This window comes from Entelurus aequoreus, linkage group LG14 (assembly GCF_033978785.1).
Source record: "Entelurus aequoreus isolate RoL-2023_Sb linkage group LG14, RoL_Eaeq_v1.1, whole genome shotgun sequence".
NCBI lineage: Eukaryota > Metazoa > Chordata > Actinopteri > Syngnathiformes > Syngnathidae > Entelurus > Entelurus aequoreus.
Window position 1 is genome coordinate 22,675,752 of NC_084744.1, and position 22,206 is coordinate 22,697,957.

A 22,206-nucleotide genomic window follows, 5' to 3' on the forward strand; every position below is an offset into this window, starting at 1 on the left:
TAACTGCTGCCAATCACATGGTGAATAAGATACTATTTAGGGTTCATATGTTTGTAAATCTGACTGTGATGATGCAGTGCCTCACCAGACATTAACCTCACCGCACGCCACTGAAATATACATGTATATATACATATATACAGTATGTATTAGGGCTGTGAATCTTTGGCTGTCCCACGATTCGATTCAAAATCGATTCTTGGGGTCACGATTCGATTCAAAATTGTTGTTTTTTTTCAATTCAACACGATTCTCTATTCAAAAACTGTTTTTTTGGTTTTTTTTTTTAATGAAAACAATACACAACAATACCATAATAATGCAATATAATTTCAAAACCAAACCCAACCCAGCAACATTCAGAATAGCAATAAACAGAGCAATTGAGGACACACAAACATGACACGGAACAATCTAAAAGTAGTGAGACAAAAATGAATATTATCAACAACAGTATCAATATTAGTAACAATTTCAACATAGCAGTGATTAAAAATCCCTCATTGATATTATCATTACAAACATTAAAAAAAAAAAAAAAAAGAATAGTGTCACAGTGGCTTACACTTGTATCACATCTCATAAACTTGACAACACACTGTGTCCAATATTTTCCACAATGATATAATAAGTCATATTTTAGGTTCATTTAATAGTTAAAACAAATTTAAATAATGGATCCCATATTCCAATATATGACTCATTATCTAAACTAAATGCAGTTTTTTCTACTGATATCATCTCCATAGCTTGTGTGTACCAGTCAGTATCAGTTGGACTATCAACATTTATCCATTTTTGTAATATTACCCTTTTTATTATGCATATTGAAAGAAATGCATTTTTACTCTTTGATGACACGTTACTAAATTGATGGAGATCCCCAAGAATACACGTTTGCAGTGTCATTGGGATGTTTATATTAAGGACTGTGATTGCTTCTTTTGTTGTTTTCAACCATAACTCTTTTATTCTCTGACATTCCCACAATAAATGAACAAGTTCCCTCACTTCATACATAACTTGTTATCTACTACACCAATTTTATACAGCTGAGAAGATGTAAAATACAATCTATTCAATATCTTAAATTGAGTCAGTTTATCTTTAATGCTTCTAAAGGGCTTATTGGCATTTTTCCAAATATCATTCCATGACATGTCTCTTTCATCTAAAATGATTAAGTCCATCATCCATTTCCGAACACATGCATTATTTGCTTTTGTAGTGTGGTGTTCATTTATTATTCCATAAAATAGTTTAATTCATTTCCTAAATGTATCTTGATTAAAAAGTGCATCTTCCAGTTCATGGCCATTTAAAGACATACTTTCAGAGGATATGCATTTATTTACAGCGTGTTTTAAAGAGATAAAATTTAAAAAACGATTTCTGGGTACATTATATGGATCAACTAAATCATTGAACGGTTTAAAAGAGTTTTTATTAATAATATGATGAGGTTTAGTAATACCTCGGTCTTTCCATGTTGTCCATTTAACCACATTTTTATTAATTATGATATTAGGATTGTACCAAAGCTGTTGATTTACAGATGTCATTGACTTGATTCCTAGTATTTTCTGACACAGTTTTAGAATGTTAAAGGTGCCTTCTATTGGGCAATTCAATTCATTAGGTATTTTTTTAATATAATATAAACTCCCCACATCAATGTCCAAATTCATTAACATATTTTTTTCTATGTTGATCCAGTCCTTATCTGCAGAAGAATGAAATAAGTGGCTTGCTTGTTCACAACCGAAGGAGATATAATAATGTAAGAAGTTTGGTAATTGTATTCCTCCTTCATCTTGTGTACAAGAGTACAGAAGTAGGAACTGGCTTTCTTTCCACACCATATAAAATGTGATATCATTGTATGTATTTTCTTAAACCAACTTTTATTAACTAGGACAGGCATCATTTTCAGTATATAATTAACCGCTGGCAGTATACTTATTTTTACTATGTTCACCCGACCCCAAAGTGATATTTGGAGACGTGACCAGCGTTACATTTTGGATTCTATCTTATTTTTTTAAATGTTTAAGATTTAAATCTCTGCTTGTATAAAGGTTTGGTGTAATGTGTAGTCCTAGATATATGATTTCTGCCTCTTTCCATTTAATTTTGGAGTTCTGAACTTGTGATTTCTTGCAGTGTTTATTAAGTGGTAATATTTCACATTTGTCCCAATTGACTTTATACCCTGATAAACAGCCATATTCAGTGATGACATCATTGATATAGTGAAGTGAGGAGTTAACATGTGACAGGTAGAGAATTGTGTCGTCACAATACATCGATAGCTTATTATACTGAGAGCCAATTTTTATACCATGAATATTATTTTCACTTCTTATTTTTGCAGCTAAGGGTTCAATAACCAAATCAAATAATAATCCAGATGCAGGACATCCCTGTTTTACTCCTCTTTTTAACGAAAAAGGTTCTGAAATATGATTATTGGTTTTGACTGATGCCATGGGCCTTGTATAAAGCATCTTTATCCATTGTATAAAATTATCTCCAAATCAGCAGAGTAGTAGATTTCTGTAAAAAGCTTTTATAATTGTAAAGGACAATGTTTTATCAACTGATTGCAATAATGTAAATTTGTTTGAACTATTAAATGAACCAAAAATATGACTTATCTTATCTTTGTGAAAATATTGGACACAGTGTGTTGTCAAGCTTATGAGATGCGATGCAAGTGTAAGCCACTGTGACACTATTGTTCTTTTTAATTTTTTTTTATAAATGTCTAATGATAATATCAATGAGGGATTTTTAATCGCTGCTATGTTGAAATTGTAACTAATATTGATACTGTTGTTGATAATATTCATTTTTGTTTCACTACTTTTGGTTTGTTCTGTGTCGTGTTTGTGTCTCCTCTCAATTGCTCTGTCTATTGACGTTCTGAGTGTTCCTGGGTCGGGTTTGGTTTTGGAATTGGATTGCATTGTTATGGTATTGCTGTGTATTGTTTTGTTGGATTGAATAATTTAAAAAATAAAATAAAATAAAATAAAAATTATAAATAATAAAAAATAAAACAATCGATTTTTTAAAAATGAGAATCGATTCTGAATCGCACAGCGTGAGAATCGCGATTCGAATTCGAATCGATTGTTTCCCACACCCCTAGTATGTATATATATATATATGCTTGCCATGAAATTAAATTTAATAGATCATTTAAGAATAACATAGCCTATTAGCATAATAACAGTGTCTGATTGTCTAATATCACTTTTATCATCTTACTCAAGACTTACGAACACAACATTACAAGTTTTATTGTCCTGACATAGCAGATAATGTTAAAACAACGTCTAAAAGGCAAACACGTATCCATGAAAGTATGTACAAGCTGCTGATGGTGTGTATGACAAAGAAACAGCTGGAAGGAGATACCGTAGAAGTCCAGTCTCTAAGGTTAATACTGTACATTGTTATGGTTACGTGCGGTGGTTCACTTTACTTTACGTCAACAAAGTCAATACTTAAAAACAAGGTAGAAATAGTGCAGCTGGGAAGTGTATAGGAAACTTGCCATTACAAGCACAAGCGAAACAACGATCACTAAGCAAGGGCAAGCAATGATCCAGCACTGACAAAAGGGCGGGGCTGGCATAAAAAGAAGCCTGACTGGCAACTTGGAACAGGTGTGCTGTCTCAAAGATTCAGAGCATTATTCATGAAAAACAGATATCTTATTCTACAAGGTCACATGCAAAGGATACAGCGCTGGTTTAAAATTGCTAGTACAAACAAAAATGTCTATCGTACAAAAGTGTTGTGTACGGGGGAGTATACGGCACAGACCACAAGGGGGCGTAGTATTTAACTCTATGATGTATTATATATATATATATACACAGACTATATACGTATATAATAACAAGCAATAATCAAAATGAACGAGAGAATGGAGTGTGACTAGATCCAAAGTGTGTATGGTGTGTGACTATGTGTGGAGATTAGCTGTTGAGTGTGACCGGTAGTGTTGAGCGAGAGGCGGAAGATCAGGAGGGACAAGGCAGAGCTCGGAGGTCCGTGAGCAGGCAGGAAGTCGGGGCGCTATAGCGGGGCGAAGAAGGTCCGTGTCCAAGCGGGAGGTCGAGATCTGAGAGACAGTCAGGGAAGCAGAGGAAACGCGGGGTGAGACGAGGCGCACAGCTCGAAACTCGGGAACGAAGGGGTAGTGTACTCGAACAGAAGACTACGTTCCGGCCCGGAGTAGCAGGTTGTGCAGGCTTTTGAAGGCAGGACCTCTGATCAACTTCAGGTGTGCCGATTGCCGGAGATTGACTGCAGCTGCCGGCTGCAGCAGGACTGACACGCGCAGGTGCGCTCTTGGAGGCGCAATCAGCAGAGCACACAGATGAGGGCGCCCGGGCCGTGACAAAAAGGTGTGCATAATTAACCCCCAAAATGGATTAACTCGCTGGAATATAAAGACAATATAACATACATCCATAAACGTGGATGCATATGCAAAAGTGCAATATATTTATCTGTACAGTAATCTATTTATTTATATCTGCACCTTATTGCTCTTTTATCCTGCACTACCACAAGCTAATGCAACCAAACTGCGTTCTTATCTGTGCTGTAAAGTTCAAATTTGAATGACAATAAAAGGAAGTCTAAGTCTAATAAATATAAACTGTGGTGTGGATGTTGTTTTCCAGGATGTGTAACTAAGAAACATATTTTCATGTTTGCCATTGAAGTAATTGAAAAGTAAATAAAAATAACTATGTTTGATAGTCAGGCAGGTAGTTTGCATCATAACAAAATAAAACAAAAGTCTGGTTGGACATCAGTGCAACTTTCAGGACATGTCAGAAATGGGATAAGGAACAAGTGATTACATTTCGGTGTTGGTCCTGATCAACATCCGGATCCTGGTGGAGGTCTGCGGAGCGCTTTTCTATTTTACTGCCGCTGTTCTCACCAGCACACTTGTGTTTGCTGAGTTGGTACTCATGAGAGAATTTTTTATCACACACACTGCAACTCAACACTTTCCCCCCAGTGTGTATTCTCGTGTGATGATTCAAACTGCTCTTCCTTGTAAAACATAAACCACAGGTTGTACAGGAGAAAGGTTTTTCTCCAGTGTGCATTCTCATGTGGTTTTTCAAATAATCACCTCGGCCAAAATTTGAATTACACACAGAACAGGAAAAAGGTTTTTCTCCAGTGTGCGTTCTTGTGTGCTCTTTCAATCGGTCCCTCCTGAAAAAACATAAACCACAGATTGAGCAGGGAAAAGGTTTTTCTCCGGTGTGTCTTCTTGTGTGCTCTTTCAATCGGTCCTTCCTTGAAAAACACATGCCACAGGTTGCGCAGGGAAACGGTTTTTCTCCCGTGTGTGTTGTCATATGTTTATTCAAACTGTCCTTTTTAACGAAACCTGCCCCACACACCGAACAGAAAAATCGTTTCACTCCAGGGTGTCTTCTCATGTGTCTTTTCAAACTTTCACTCCGTGTGAAAGATTCGTCACACACTGAACAACAAAAAGGTTTCTCTTGAGTGTGTATTCTTGCGTGTTTTATCAGGTCTGCTTTTATGCTGAATACTTGATTACACGCCAAGCACAGAAATGGTTTCTCTCCAGTGTGATTTTTCATGTGTCTATTTAGAGACTTTTTGAGGCCAAAACTTTTGTCACAGTGAGAACATTTCAAGTGAGTGTTGTCAGGGTCCCATGTCTTATCATCTGTAGAGTCTTCATCATCAGTGTCAGGAGAGTGTGACATTGTGTCCTCACTATCTGATAGTGGAGCTACGAGCTGGTCTGCTTGTGATCCTCCACAGTGGTCTCCATCAGCTTCTGTTGTCATGTGTTGTGTTGAGCTGCTGCTTGGAGGCTCCGCCTCTCTCTTCTCCTCACTTTCACCTTCGACCTCATCGTCTTCACTCTTCACAGGGACACCAGTCACTGGGAACCCCACCAGTCCTTCAATATGCTCGCCCTCCTGACTGATGTTGTGTTCCTCTTCTTCTTCTTTAATATATTGGGGCTGTGGTACCTCCTCTTCATTGTTAATGTTTGGGGGATGTGGTACCTCCTCTTCATTGTTTATGCAGAAGAGTGGTGGTTCTTCCTCCTGCTCATCATCGACGTCTGCGGAACACGAGAAGACAAACACAAGCTTTAGAAAAGGCCAGTTTTGCTTAGTCACATGAGACATTGTCCAGCACCAACATACAGTCGCGATCAAAAGGTGCAGAAACACAAAAGAAGAATGCCTGTGGGATGCAGAAACTGGCAGAGAAATTTTCCGTGCAACGTTCATATTGTTGTTACTCAGCCAGCGTTTGTGGGTCTGATGCACCTGTTGCATTTTGTGGCTTTTAATGCCTCACAATCAAACACTTTTATGTTAAAATACTGAACAGATGTTTATTGGGATAAGGTAAACATCTGTTCAGTATTTTAACATAAAAGTGTTTGATTGTGAGGCATTAAAAGCCACAAAATGCAACGGGTTCATCAGACCCACAAACGCTGGCTGAGTAACAACAATATGAACATTACACAAGGGTTAAGAAACCATCCCATATGTGATGTCTGTAGGAGTGTTTTCATGCATATTTGTACGTGCTATCGCAATGTAATGAAGCTAGCATCATTAGCTAATATGCCAACACATTTACGAGCGCCTGTGTTAGTATTATTAACTTACAATGGCATTCTTTTTGTATTGTGTCAGTTTCACAAATTCCTCAGTAAATTCGCCAAAACGTCACCGTGTTGTTGAGTCCGTTTAGCTGATTGGAGAGCTAGCTTGCGCAGCTAGTGGATCCATGACGATGACTTCTGTTTTGTTTAATCTGCCGTTTTACTGCCCTGTTACAGGCACTAAGGTATGTAAATAGACATTTACAAAATATTTATGTGTAAATAACTCATTTCACAACGAATATGTCTGTGGTTTATAGTCCGGTGCAGCTAATATATGGGAACAAATATTTTCTTCTAAAATCTAATGGGTGTTGCTTACATACCGGCACGCTATATAGTCCGGAAAATACGGTAATTATGCATATGAAATAAAGATATTTGTTGTCATCAAGATGGCGGCGCTTCACGGCGGCAGCTTCTTGCATGCGCTCTTGGAAATGTAGACCGATTTGGCAAAAATACCCGTCAATTCAGTCAATTTCATGGCTGGCTCACAGCGTGTTCACTCTGTGATCACTTACGACCGACTTACGATTCTGGATGTGGAGAGATCGGGCCATTTTGGGCTGAAAGATGCGTGTATGGTGGACCTACTCGCTAGCTTGGGAATTCTTCGCGAGCTACATCCAGCAGTGGCCTTTGAAGCAGCGGCGTCCACTACCAGCGGAGACTGTCAACGAAAGAGACGTAAGCGGTGCGCTCGGAAGCAGAAGCGGGGATGTCGGGCGGGGCTAACAACAAAGCTAAAGGCGTTGTTGTTAGCGGGGCTAACGAAAAAGCTAAAAGCTAATCCTCAAAGAAGCGCTAATAAGGAGTCTGTTAAGCTAGAACTAGCCAATGCCAGGCTGGATAATCCCTGCACACATAGCAATTCTCTTAGAATAATATACAACTCACATAATGTTTTTTCTGCGTCAGAGGTGGACATGCATTTTACTGAGGTGGCAAACAATCTAAAAATTCCTGTCATATCAATTCCTAGATATGGTCGAAATTATTTAAAGTGCACTACGCATAATAAACGTAACATTATTAATATTGCTACTACGGATACTTTCAACAAAAACTCCTCAAAACAGCCCACTACCTATAATATGGGCTTTTTAAACATAAGATCATTGTCTTCCAAAACGTTATTAGTTAATGAAGTCATTAGAGACAACAATCTTGATGTCGTTGGTCTAGCCGAGACCTGGCTCAAACCAGACAAATTTTTTGTGCTGGGTGAGGCGTCTCCTCCTGGCTATACGGGAACGCATATTGCCCGTCCCATTAAAAGGGGCGGGGGTGTTGCACTAATATACAACAAAAACTTTAGCCTTACCTCGGACCTAAATAATAAATATAACTCGTTTGAGGTGCTTACTATGAGGTTTGTCACACCGCTGCCTCTGCACCTGACTGTCATCTACCGCCCCCCAGGGCCCTATTCAGACTTTATCAATGAATTTTCAGAGTTCGTTGCTGATCTAGTGACGCACGCCGACAATATAATCATAATGGGAGACTTTAACATCCATATGAATACCCCATCGGACCCTCCATGCGTGGCGCTCCAGACTATAATTGATAGCTGTGGTCTTACACAAATAATAAATGAACCCACGCATCGCAATGGTAATACGATAGATCTAGTGCTTGTCAGGGGTGTCACCACCTCCAAAGTTACGATACTCCCGTACACTAAAGTAATGTCCGATCATTACCTTATAAAATTCGAAATTCTGACTCATTGTCAACAAACTAATAATAATAATAATAACTACTATAGCAGCCGCAACATTAATGCTGCCACAACGACGACTCTTACTGACCTACTGCCTTCGGTAATGGCACCATTCCCAAATTATGTGGGTTCTATTGATAACCTCACTAACAACTTTAACGACGCACTGCGCGACACCATTGATAGTGTAGCACCGCTAAAGCTAAAAAGGGCCCCTAAAAGGCGTACCCCATGGTTTACAGAAGAAACTAAAGCCCAAAAATTATCATGTAGAAAGCTGGAACGCAAATGGCGTGCGACTAAACTTGAGGTTTTCCATCAAGCATGGAGTGATAGTTTAATAACTTATAAACGCATGCTTACCTCAGCTAAAGCTAAATATTACTCAAATCTCATCCACCTCAACAAAAATGACCCTAAATTTTTGTTTAGTACAGTAGCATCGCTAACCCAACAAGGGACTCCTCCCAGTAGCTCCACCCACTCAGCAGATGACTTTATGAATTTCTTTAATAAGAAAATTGAAGTCATTAGAAAAGAGATTAAAGACAATGCATCTCAGCTACAACTGGGTTCTATTAACACAAATACGACTGTATATACGACGGACACTGCCCTCCAAAATAGTTTCTCTCTCTTTGATGAAATAACACTGGAGGAATTGTTAAAATGTGTAAATGGGACAAAACAAACAACATGTTTACTTGACCCAATTCCTGGGAAACTTATCAAGGAGCTTTTTGTATTATTAGGTCCATCAGTGTTAAATATTATAAACTTATCACTTTCCTCTGGCACTGTTCCCCTAGCATTCAAAAAAGCAGTTATTCATTCTCTACTCAAAAGACCTAACCTCGATCCTGACCTCTTGGTAAACTACCGGCCGGTGTCCCACCTTCGTTTATCTCGAAAATCCTCGAAAAAATTGTCGCACAGCAGCTAAATGAACACTTAGCGTCTAACAATCTCTGTGAACCTTTTCAATCCGGTTTCAGGGCAAATCACTCTACGGAGACAGCCCTCGCAAAAATGACTAATGATCTATTGCTAACGATGGATTCTGATGAGTCATCTATGTTGCTGCTTCTTGATCTTAGCGCCGCTTTCGATACTGTTGATCATAATATTTTATTAGAGCGTATCAAAACACGTATTGGGATGTCAGACTTAGCCTTGTCTTGGTTTAACTCTTATCTTACTGACAGGATGCAGTGTGTCTCCCATAACAATGTGACCTCGGACTATGTTAAGGTAACGTGCGGAGTTCCCCAGGGTTCGGTTCTTGGCCCTGCACTCTTTAGTATTTACATGCTGCCGCTAGGTGACATCATACGCAAATACGGTATTAGCTTTCACTGTTATGCTGATGACACCCAACTCTACATGCCCCTAAAGCTGACCAACACGCCGGATTGTAGTCAGCTGGAGGCGTGTCTTAATGAAATTAAACAATGGATGTCCGCTAACTTTTTGCAACTCAACGCTAAGAAAACGGAAATGCTGATTATCGGTCCTGCTCAACACCGACATCTATTTAATAATACCCCCTTAACATTTGACAACCAAACAATTAAACAAGGCGACTCGGTAAAGAATCTGGGTATTATCTTCCACCCAACTCTCTCGTTTGAGTCACACATTAAGAGTGTTACTAAAACGGCCTTCTTTCATCTCCGTAATATCGCTAAAATTTGTTCCATTTTGTCCACAAGCGATGCTGAGATCATTATCCATGCGTTCGTTACATCTCGTCTCGATTACTGTAATGTTTTGTTTTCGGGCCTCCCTATGTCTAGCATTAAAAGATTACAGATGGTACAAAATGCGGCTGCTAGACTTTTGACAAAAACAAGAAAGTTTGATCATATTACGCCTATACTGGCTCACTTGCACTGGCTTCCTGTGCACCTAAGATGCGACTTTAAGGTTTCACTACTTACGTATAAAATACTACACGGTCAAGCTCCTGCCTATCTTGCCGATTGTATTGTACCATATGTCCCGGCAAGAAAACTGCGTTCAAAGAACTCCGGCTTATTAGTGATTCCCAGAGCCAAAAAAAAGTCTGCGGCCAAAGAGCGTTTTCTATTCGGGCTCCAATACTATGGAATGCCCTCCCGGTAAAAGTTAGAGATGCTACCTCAGTAGAAGCATTTAAGTCTCATCTTAAAACTCATTTGTATACTCTAGCCTTTAAATAGACCCCCCTTTTTTAGACCAGTTGATCTGCCGTTTCTTTTCTTTTCTTTTCTACTCTGCTCCCAACCCGGGGTGGACCGCTAGCCTGTTCATCGGATGGGGACATCTCTACGCTGCTGACCCGTCTCCGCTCGGGATGGTTCCTGCTGGCCCCACCATGGACTGGACTTTCGCTGATGTGTTGGACTTTCACAATATTATGTCAGACCCACTCGACATCCATTGCTTTCGGTCACCCCTAGAGGGGAGGGGTTACCCACATATGCGGTCCTCTCCAAGGTTTCTCATAGTCATTCACATTGACGTCCCACTGGGGTGAGTTTTCCTTGCCCGTATGTGGGTTCTGTACCGAGGATGTCGTTGTGGCTTGTACAGCCCTTTGAGACACTTGTGATTTAGGGCTATATAAATAAATATTGATTGATTGATTGATTGATTGATTGATTGAACAAATACATCACTAAGTAGTTGTCGCATTTAGATGTATTGTCTGGTTATTTCCACGTAGTGATCATGTTGTGGTGGCCGGGTGATGCTTGGAGGATGCTCCGGGTTATCAGTGAGTACTGTAATCTACAGAAGAACAAACTACAGGCTACTATATCGGTTAAAAGGACTGAAAAGGTGACTATCAACTGTTATTTCATGTTTAGAAGGCTCTAATTATAGATAATAATATATATTTCAAAGGTTTTTAACAGTTTTTAATGCTCTATGAAAATATTCAATACACGTAGAAGTTGAGAGACATTTTGACAAAGTGGTGGGGGCGGCAAAGGGTGCTGGTTATGAATATTAACACGTTCGTTAACATACATAAAAATTCTAAAACGTTAACATGAAACCTGATGTAGCACAGACGATAGAGACAAGTATGGGGAGGTTTTGGGGCTGGTAATGAATTATAAAACAGGAATAACATACAAGATATAATTGGACAAACAATGTTTACATCACAATCCAGCACAAACGTATGGAACAAGATTGGGGAGATGTTGACATGGTTTTAGGGGGCTGGTCATGATAAATGAACACGTGAATACAACAACTATAATACAGTCAAACCTGTGTTAGCGGCCAACTGTCTATGGCACTCACAAAGATTTCCCCCGCAGAAAAAAGTAGTGTTGTATACCTTGTCTATAGCAGCCACATTTTACATACCAAAACGTTTTTTTGAACTCCGTATAGCGGCCACCGATATCAAAATTTGCAGGCCTCGAATTTTAACTGTATCACAAGTTGGCCGGGTTGGGGTGTCACAAGCTGGCCGGGTTGTGAAGTCAGAAGTTAGCCGGGTTGTGGTGTCAGATGTTAGCCGGATTGTGGTGTCAATCGTTAGCCGGGTTGGGTTGTCACAAGTTAGCCGGGTTGGGGTGTCACAAGTTAGCCGGGTTGGGGTGTCACAAGTTAGCCGTGTTGGGGTGTCAAAAGTTAGCCGGGTTGTGGTGTCAGAAGTTAGCCGGGTTGTGGTGTCAGAAGTTAGCCAGGTTGTGGTGTCAGAAGTTAGCCGGGTTGTGGTGTCAACCGTTAGCCTGGTTGAGGTGTCAATCGTTAGCCGGGTTGGGGTGTCACAAGTTAGCCGGGTTGGGGTGTCACAAGTTAGCCGGGTTGGGTTGTCAAAAGTTAGCCGGGTTGGGGTGTCAGAAGTTAGTCAGGTTGTGGTGTCAGAAGTTAGCCAGGTTGTGGTGTCAGAAGTTAGCCAGGTTGTGGTGTCAGAAGTTAGCCAGGTTGTGGTGTCAGAAGTTAGCCAGGTTGTGGTGTCAGAAGTTAGCCAGGTTGTGGTGTCAGAAGTTAGCCAGGTTGTGGTGTCAGAAGTTAGCCGGGTTGTGGTGTCAATCGTTAGCCTGGTTGAGGTGTCACAAGTTAGCCGGGTTGGGGTGTCACAAGTTAGCCGGGTTGGGGTGTCACAAGTTAGCCGGGTTGGGGTGTCAAAAGTTAGCCGGGTTGGGGTGTCAAAAGTTAGCCGGGTTGTGGTGTCAGAAGTTAGCCGGGTTGTGATGTCCGAAGTTAGCCGGGTTGTGATGTCCGAAGTTAGCCGGGTTGTGATGTCAGAAGTTAGCCGGGTTGTGGTGTCAGAAGTTAGCCGGGTTGGGTTGTCAGAAGTTATATTTTATTCGTTGGGCTGTCAGAAGTTAGCCGGGTTGGGTTGTCAGAAGTTAGCCGGGTTGGGGTGTCAAAAGTTAGCCGGGTTGTGGTGTCAAAAGTTAGCCGGGTTGTGGTGTCAAAAGTTAGCCGGGTTGTGGTGTCAAAAGTTAGCCGGGTTGTGATGTCAGAAGTTAGCCGGGTTGTGATGTCAGAAGTTAGCCGGGTTGTGGTGTCAGAAGTTAGCCGGGTTGGGTTGTCAGAAGTTATATTTTATTCGTTGGGCTGTCAGAAGTTAGCCGGGTTGGGTTGTCAGAAGTTAGCCGGGTTGGGGTGTCAAAAGTTAGCCGGGTTGGGGTGTCAAAAGTTAGCCGGGTTGGGGTGTCAAAAGTTAGCCGGGTTGTGGTGTCAAAAGTTAGCCGGGTTGTGGTGTCAAAAGTTAGCCGGGTTGTGGTGTCAGAAGTTAGCCGGATTGTGGTGTCAGAAGTTAGCCGGGTTGTGATGTCCGAAGTTAGCTGGGTTGTGATGTCAGAAGTTAGCCGGGTTGTGATGTCAGAAGTTAGCCGGGTTGTGATGTCAGAAGTTAGCCGGGTTGTGATGTCAGAAGTTAGCCGGGTTGTGGTGTCAGAAGTTAGCCGGGTTGGGTTGTCAGAAGTTATATTTTATTCGTTGGGCTGTCAGAAGTTAGCCGGGTTGGGTTGTCAGAAGTTAGCCGGGTTGGGATGTCAAAAGTTAGCCGGGTTGTGGTGTCAGAAGTTAGCCGGGTTGTGATGTCCGAAGTTAGCCGGGTTGTGATGTCCGAAGTTAGCCGGGTTGTGATGTCCGAAGTTAGCCGGGTTGTGATGTCAGAAGTTAGCCGGGTTGTGGTGTCAGAAGTTAGGCGGGTTGTGGTGTCAGAAGTTAGCCGGGTTTGGTTGTCAGAAGTTATATTTTATTCGTTGGGTTGTCAGAAGTTAGCCGGGTTGGGTTGTCAGAAGTTAGCCGGGTTGTGGTGTCAGAAGTTAGCCGGGTTGTGGTGTCAGAAGTTAGCCGGGTTGTGGTGTCAGAAGTTAGCCGGGTTGGGGTGTCAGAAGTTAGCCGGGTTGGGGTGTCAGAAGTTAGCCTGGTTGGGGTGTCAGACGTTAGCTTGGTTGGGGTGTCTAAAAAAATGAATGTTATAGTTTTTTATATTGCCATTGTCATTTAAATATATTTTCACTATCATTTTACTTGTTGTGGTTTATTCGTTATTAACTAACATCCGTTTTTTTAAACTATATTTATAGTTGAGTTTTGGTAGTAAAATAAATACTGGTGTTTTCAAATTAATGAATAATTGTGTAATTAATCGTGATTACAATATCAATTAAAATAATGATGATTATTATTTTTGCCATAATGGTCCAGCCCTAACGGTACCATTTTTAAACAGAGGGTGTAAAACACAATCTATTCCACATGTTTCATTAACTCAACTTTATCTTTCATGCATCTAAAGGATATAAATATCATTCTTTTAAAGGCCTACTGAAATGAATTTTTTTTTATTTAAAAGGGGATAGCAGATCCATTCTATGTGTCATACTTGATCATTTCGCGATATTGCCATATTTTTGCTGAAAGGATTTAGTATAGAACAACGACGATAAAGTTTGCAACTTTTGGTCGCTGATAAAAAAAAGCCTTGCCTATACCGGAAGTAGCGTGACGTCACAGGAGCTAGTATTCCTCACAATTCCCCGTTGTTTACAATGGAGCGAGAGAGATTCGGACCGAGAAAGCGACGATTAGCCCATTAATTTGAGCGAGGATGAAAGATTCGTGGATGAGGAACGTTAAGAGTGAAGAACTAGAGAGGCAGTGCAGGGTGTATCTTTTTTCGCTCTGACCGTAACTTAGGTACAAGGTCTCATTGGATTCCACACTCTCCTTTTTCTATAGTGGATCACAGATTTGTATTTTAAACCACCTCGGATACTATATCCTCTTGAAAATGAGAGTCGAGAACGCGAAATGGACATTCACAGTGACTTTTATCTCCACGACAATACATCAGCGAAGCTCTTTAGCTACTGAGCTAACGTGATAGCATCTGGCTCCAATGCAGATAGAAACAAAATAAATAAACCCCTGACTGGAAGGATAGACAGAAGATCAACAATACTATTAAACCATGTACATGTAACTACACGGTTAATAATTCTCAGCCTGGCAAAGCTTAACAATGCTGTTGCTCACGACGCTGAAGCTAACTTAGCAACCGGACCTCACAGAGCTATGATAAAAACATTAGCGCTCCACCTACACCAGCCAGCCCTCATCTGCTCATCAACAGCCGTGCTCACCTGCGTTCCAGCGATCGACAGCACAACGAAGGACTTCACCCAATCACAGATGCGGTTGGCGGCTAGCATCGGCTAGCGTGTCTGCTATCCAAGTAAGTACTCCTTGTTGTGTTGCTACAGCCAGCCGCTAATACACCGATCCCACCTACAACTTTCTTCTTTGCAATCTCCATTGTTCATTAAACAAATTGCAAAAGATTCACCAACACAGATGTCCAGAATACTGTGGAATTATGAAATGAAAACAGAGCAGTTTGTATGGTGACACATTGGGTACGAATACTTCCGTTGCCGTCGTGACGTCACGCGCATACGTCATCATACATAGACGTTTCCAACCGGAAGTTTAGCGGGAAATTTAAAATTGCACTTTATTGGCATGTGTTGCAATGTTAAGATTTCATCATTGATATATAAACTATCAGACTGCGTGGTCGGTAGTAGTGGCTTTCAGTAGGCCTTTAAGTGTCTTTTTACATCCATCCATCCATTTTCTAACGCTTGTCCCTTTTGGGGTCAAAGGGGGGCAAAAGGCGGGGTACACCATAGAAATTCCATAAAACCTTCAAACTTTTTTCCAATTGTATCCTAATTAAAAATGCATCCCCCAGTTTGTGGCTATTATAAGGCATATTTCCAGAGGATAGCCTGGTTGGGGTGTCACAAGTTAGCCTGGTTGGGGTGTCACAAGTTAGCCGGGTTGAGGTGTCAGAAGTTAGCTTGGTTTTGATGTCATAAGTTAGCCGGGTTGTGGTGGCAGAAGTTAGCCAGGTTGGGTTGTCAGAAGTTATATTTTATTCGTTGGGTTGTCAGACGTTAGTCAGGTTGGGGTGTCAGAAGTTAGCTGGGTTGGGGTGTCAGAAGTTAGCTGGGTTGGGGTGTCAGAAGTTAGCCTGGTCTGGGTGTCAGAAGTTAGCCTGGTTGGGGTGTCAGAAGTTAGCCTGGTTGGGGTGTCAGAAGTTAGCCTGGTTAGGGTGTCAGAAGTTAGCCTGGTTGGGGTGTCAGAAGTTAGCTTGGTTGGGGTGTCACAAGTTAGCCGGGTTGAGGTGTCAGAAGTTAGCTTGGTTTTGATGTCATAAGTTAGCCGGGTTGTGGTGGCAGAAGTTGGCCAGGTTGGGTTGTCAGAAGTTATATTTTATTCGTTGGGTTGTCAGAAGTTAGTCGGGTTGGGGTGTCAGAAGTTAGCTGTGTTGGGGTGTCAGAAGTTAGCCTGGTCTGGGTGTCAGAAGTTAACCTGGTCTGGGTGTCAGAAGTTAGCCTGGTTGGGGTGTCACAAGTTAGCCTGGTTGGGGTGTCACAAGTTAGCCGGGTTGAGGTGTCAGAAGTTAGCTTGGTTTTGATGTCATAAGTTAGCCGGGTTGTGGTGGCAGAAGTTAGCCAGGTTGGGTTTTCAGAAGTTATATTTTATTCGTTGGGTTGTCAGAAGTTAGTTGGGTTGGGGTGTCAGAAGTTAGCTGGGTTGGGGTGTCAGAAGTTAGCCTGGTCTGGGTGTCAGAAGTTAGCCTGGTTGGGGTGTCAGAAGTTAGCCTGGTCGGGGTGGCAGAAGTTAGCCTGGTCTGGGTGTCAGAAGTTAGCCTGGTTGGGGTGTCAGAAGTTAGTCTGGTCTGGGTGTCAGAAGTTAGCCTGGTTGGGGTGTCAGAAGTTAGCCTGGTTGGGGTGTCAGAAGTTAGCCTGGTTAGGGTGTCAGAAGTTAGCCTGGTTAGGGTGTCAGAAGTTAGCCTGGTTGGGGTGTCAGAAGTTAGCCTGGTTGGGGTGTCAGAAGTTAGCCTGGTTGGGGTGTCACAAGTTAGCCGGGTTGAGGTGTCAGAAGTTAGCTTGGTTTTGATGTCATAAGTTAGCCGGGTTGTGGTGGCAGAAGTTAGCCAGGTTGGGTTGTCATAAGTTAGCCGGGTTGTGGTGGCAGAAGTTAGCCAGATTGGGTTTTCAGAAGTTATATTTTATTCGTTGGGTTGTCAGAAGTTAGTTGGGTTGGGGTGTCAGAAGTTAGCCTGGTCTGGGTGTCAGAAGTTAGCCTGGTTGGGGTGTCAGAAGTTAGCCTGGTCTGGGTGTCAGAAGTTAGCCTGGTTGGGGTGTCAGAAGTTAGCCTGGTTGGGGTGTCAGAAGTTAGCCTGGTTAGGGTGTCAGAAGTTAGCCTGGTTAGGGTGTCAGAAGTTAGCCTGGTTGGGGTGTCAGAAATGATGTTAGAATTAGCTTTATTATTTGGGTTCAGGGGGCTGTCACGCCAAATTTCTTCCCTCTACAAAAACCTTCCCTCCCCCATTTACTTCCGGGGCTGCGTCCAATAAAATCACAAAGTTGCCGGGGGTCCTTAACCTGCACGCGACTGTCCTGTTTCGCGCCTGAACAAAAAAAAAAAACAATAATCGATTTGTTCAGATTCCAGCAGCTGTCAAAGACGAAGTATCCTTCCAGCGACGGGCAGTCAAAGCCGAAGTGCTATCGATCGCTGTCAATGACGTAAGAGGAAACATGACCACGGAAGTAAATGGGGGAGGGAAGGTTTTTGTAGAGGGAAGAAATTTGGCGTGACAGGGCCCCGTCATGGGCCCCGCCCCCGGCCCCGCTGTGACTTGTTCCACCACTGGTCATTGTGATTATATTATATATTCCAAATGTCATTTTCTTGTTATTAGTCAAATATAAAGTTAGTAAACATGTGAGAGTAAGAAGTCAACAAACCTGTTCTGTGTAACACAACTCGATGTTTCTTGAAAACAGCGTCCAGTAGTTGATTATTCTCCTCTTTTGTTCTAGAAAGTTCCGCCTCGTATTCTGCTATCGTTCTTTCTAACACTACAAATATTTCTTCAGCGGCAGCAGTTAGTCGCAGATCCACCAACGCTCTCAACATTTGTAATGTAGACATTTTCACACAATCACAACACTTTACTCTCACACTTGATCTCTACTTAGCGATGTGTTGATAACTTCTGTGTCTTCTGTTAGCAGCTAACAAGCTAAGCTAACTAGCGAGCTAAGCTAACTAACAAGCAAAGATAGCAGGGAAGCGGCACAGTGCTTCTAGCGCATCGAGACGATTTTATCCTTAAATAAAGAATCAAAGATGTATTTTATACGACGTAAATATTTCAAACTAGAGAACAAATAATAAGACTGACTGCTCATTTATGCCGTATTCCGTTTACCCCGGAAGCTGGGAATGACGTCACAGCCGAGTGGACGAAGAGGCATCTCTATATAAGATATTGCCTGCCTGCTGTTACCATGCTTTTCTTTTCTCTAATATTTATTTGAATAACGATGTGATGTAAAAAAGTGTCTTGTTTCTAAAAAAAATGAATTCAAAGTATGGCAAACAAACCTTTAACGATGGGGTTCAGTGGCGCTCCCGTGCGACATTCTTTGCAATGACAAGAGTGAAAGTGGTAGAAATAGTAGCGATATTACTGACTTATTTGTTTGTTTTTTGTATCTACCCTTCCACATGTTTTATTGTTGTTCCATTTTATCCCTAGATAATCTATTTGTATACAAAACATTAATAAAACATTCAAATATCACATGTCGCCGGGATAGACATCTTCTAAGGGTACGCAGCATGGAGCGCTACTGCCTGCTGGCGCTGACGAGACGCGGGGCCGCCATCTTGGAGTGGTAATCCGCTCCACTCAGTGCAATTCATTTGGCAGGAGCAATGAACTGTCAGCGCATTTAATTCATCTTACCTCACTGAATACCACTGATTGTCACGCGCTTTTTTGTCATACGTGTAGCTATGATAAAGGACACATTTTTTATTATTCACAGTTTGCTAAACATTAATAGAATATTATTATATGCTATAAATGACTAGACGTCCAAGATCAAAACTGGGAATATAATCCCAGAGAAGGGGAACAAAATGGTCAGCTATTTTTAAATTGAAGAAACAATATGATTAGGTTATATACATGCGTATATCCTACATAAACAATGTATGAATACATTAGATATCTTATAGACCATATCTCTGTTGCTGCAGCAGCAGAGAGTTTATTCTGTCTTGACACTTTGTATTGATATTTTGTATTACATTCTTCTGTTAAATGATAATGTTTACAGTGATTGTTTTATATGTATTTTTTATGTATGTCGCTTTGGATAAAAGCGTCTGCCAAATACTTAAACAAAAACATTCTTTTCAGAAAATACAACCAATAGTACGTTAATGTTAAATCTTACTTGTGAACGACCGCAGGGACACAACATTAGGTACACCTGCAGACTGCAGCACGGATTTCATATTTCATTCATTCACAACTCCTCCAACACGAACACCACTGTTCCCGCACTTATAAGTAAAGGTAAGACCATAATAACGTTGTTTTAATTAAATGTGCTTTTTTGTGTGCTACAGTTTGTATGTGTAAAGTTAAAGTTAAGTTAAAGTACCAATGATTGTCACACACACACTAGGTGTGGTGAAATCTGTCCTCTGCATTTGACCCATCCCCTTGATCACCCCCTGGGAGGTGAGGGGAGCAGTGGGCAGCAGCGGTGTCGCGCCCGGGAATCATTTTTGGTGATTCAACCCCCAATTCCAACCCTTGATGCTGAGTGCCAAGCAGGGAAGAATGCTGGTATGAGCTTTTAAACATAACCCGTTAACTGCTGCCAATCAAATGGTGAATAAGATACTCTTTAGGGTTCATATGTTTGTAAATCTGACTGTGATGAAGTCCATGCCTCACCAATCCTGAACCTCACCGCACGTCACTGATAAAAACTGCTGTGGAACTAGTTACAATGTAATATGCCACGGAAATATGTGGGTAACCCCCCCCCCCCTCTCTTTGGTTGGTGTGGCGCTCCCGTCAGGGGTGCATTCTGCTGCCACGCAAACCCTGACAGAACATTTTGAAAATCAAGACTATATTTCCTGCAAATTGGATGCATTTCGACAATATATTTGACATTTAGATTTATTGTCATCTATCAACCCCTTCTGGCTGTCTTTTCCACACTTACATGTCTCATGTAATGTACCACAGAGTTTTTACGAGATCATTTACTATCACTGATAATGTCAGGTCAAATTCTATAACATCTATAACATTCTATACCTCGCCTGTAGCCACGCCCCCTCGGGTAATATATTTCCAGTGTTTTGACCTCTGTTTACAATCCTTCAGGTCCAAAATATACCTTCTCGCTGGCTACTAGGGCTGTGAATCTTTGGGCATCACACGATTCGATTCAGAACCGATTCTCGATTCAAAAGCAATACTTTTTTACTAACATTGGGTGCCAGTTCTATGATTAACTACGTCCCTACATAAAATAGACAAACAGCTTTGATAATACTTTTTATTACGAATTCATTTTGTTTATGTCCTATTTTTATGGATATCTCATTCAAAATACACGCAAGTGATGTTTTGACGTGAAAATTAATGTTAAAAAAACACAATTTCACATAGCCCGAAAATGAGGCTTCAGTGAGTCCAGGGGCCGTATTTATCAAGCTTCTTAGAATTACTCCTAAGAAGTCTGCTAAGAGTTGACTTAAAAGTAAATAAATTATTCGCTGAAAGCTGCACTTAAAAGTTAGTTATCAAGCGTCTTACTCACACTTTCAGCGAAGTGTAGGACTGAATCTTAAGTGTCACACTCAGAGCTGAATTACGACATTACTATGTGCCAGAGGTGTGGACTCGAGTCACATGACTTGGACTTGAGTCAGACTCGAGTCATGAATTTGATGACTTTAGACTCGACTTGACAAAATGTAAAGAGACTTGCAACTCGACTTAGACTTTAACATCAATGACTTGTGACTTCACTTGGACTTGAGCCTTTTGACTTGACATGACTTGCTACTTTCCCCAAAACCTAAAGCTTAAAACGTTATTTGGGAGCGCTCCGTTGCTTTCATTTTGTACGTGTCTGTCTATCAGCGTGTGTGCTGCTTGTCAGCGTGTGTGCTCTCAGTACAACAGCCAATCAAATTAGATCTACATTGTTTTCATCACACAGCATTCAGCCAATCAAATTGCAGGACAACAAATGATCAAGAGTTGTCAAACAACACGCCAGTGAGAAAGATTTATACCAAAGTTGGTTTCGTTCGGGTATAAAAACTACGACTTGGTCTACAAAAAACGAATTGCCGTATGCAAATCACGCAGTTCGAATATTACAGACGGAGACGCAACAACTTCCAACTTCGTTCGACATTTGAAGTTGCACAAAGAAGGGTAAGTTTTGAATGTAAGCTAACGTTTATTGGCTAAGTAACATGACTTTTATTTGCTGTGTAGTTAAATCAGTGAGGCTGTAAACTCACTGCTAACGTCATAACCATAGACATCTTATAAGTAGACGCAGCATCGAGCGCTACTGCCTACTGGCGCAGACGAGACGCGGGGCCGCCATCTTGGAGTGGTGATCCGCTCCACTCAGTGCAATTCATTTGGCAGGAGCAATGGACTGTCAGCGCATTTAATTCATTTTACCTCACTGAATACCACTCATTTTCACACGCTTTTTTGTCATACGTGTAGCTATGATAACGGACACATGTTTTATTATTCATAGTTTGCTTAACAGTAATATAATATTCTTATATGCTATAAGTGACCAGACGTCCGAGATCAAAACTGGGAATATAAACCCAGAGAAGGGGGAAAAAAACGGTCAGCTATTTTTAAGTTGAAGAAACAATATGATTACGTTATATATACATGCGTATATCCTACATAAACAATGTATGAATACATTAGATATCTATATATCTTATAGACTGCATCTCTGTTGCTGCAGCAGCAGAGAGTTTATTCTGTCTTGACACTTTGTATTACATTCTTCCCTTAAATGATAATGTTTACAGTGATTGTTATATATGTATTTTTTATGTATGTCGCTTTGGATAAAAGCGTCTGCCAAATACTTAAACATATATAAACACCTGAAACTCTTTATATCAGCTAAAACCACCAATCTGTTTCACTGGATTCAGAATAAAACCAAATTCTGTCTTACCCAACAATGTTAGTATTTGAATATTGTTACTTGAAGACTTATTCCTGGTTACAATTATACTGTTAAGAAAGTATTGTCTTATATTTTGCCTAAAATGAGAATGCATCATAATCAGTGGCGGCTGGTGAATTTTGTTTTAGGTGGGGCTGAAAGTTTGTAAACCAAACCCCTGTAGGGGCGTC

General features: G+C 41.0%; 1 protein-coding gene across 2 annotated transcripts in view; it reads right to left on the reverse strand.

The window, feature by feature from the left end:
* Positions 1-3,011: 3,011 nt before the first annotated feature.
* The window catches only part of LOC133664519 (zinc finger protein 260-like), a 41,339-nt gene continuing 22,144 nt past the window's right edge, over positions 3,012-22,206 (reverse strand). The window contains exons 1-3 of one of the 2 annotated variants that reach the window (XM_062069214.1): positions 17,723-18,203; positions 4,887-6,148; positions 3,012-4,135 (exon numbers count right to left, since the gene is read on the reverse strand). In XM_062069214.1, the coding sequence (XP_061925198.1) occupies positions 3,977-4,135; positions 4,887-6,148; positions 17,723-17,909 (1,608 nt within the window). In that variant the 5' untranslated portion in view covers positions 17,910-18,203 and the 3' untranslated portion in view covers positions 3,012-3,976. Of the gene's footprint in view, positions 4,136-4,886; positions 6,149-17,722; positions 18,204-22,206 lie in introns of those variants that run through there. The other variant, XM_062069213.1, reaches the window with a different exon arrangement.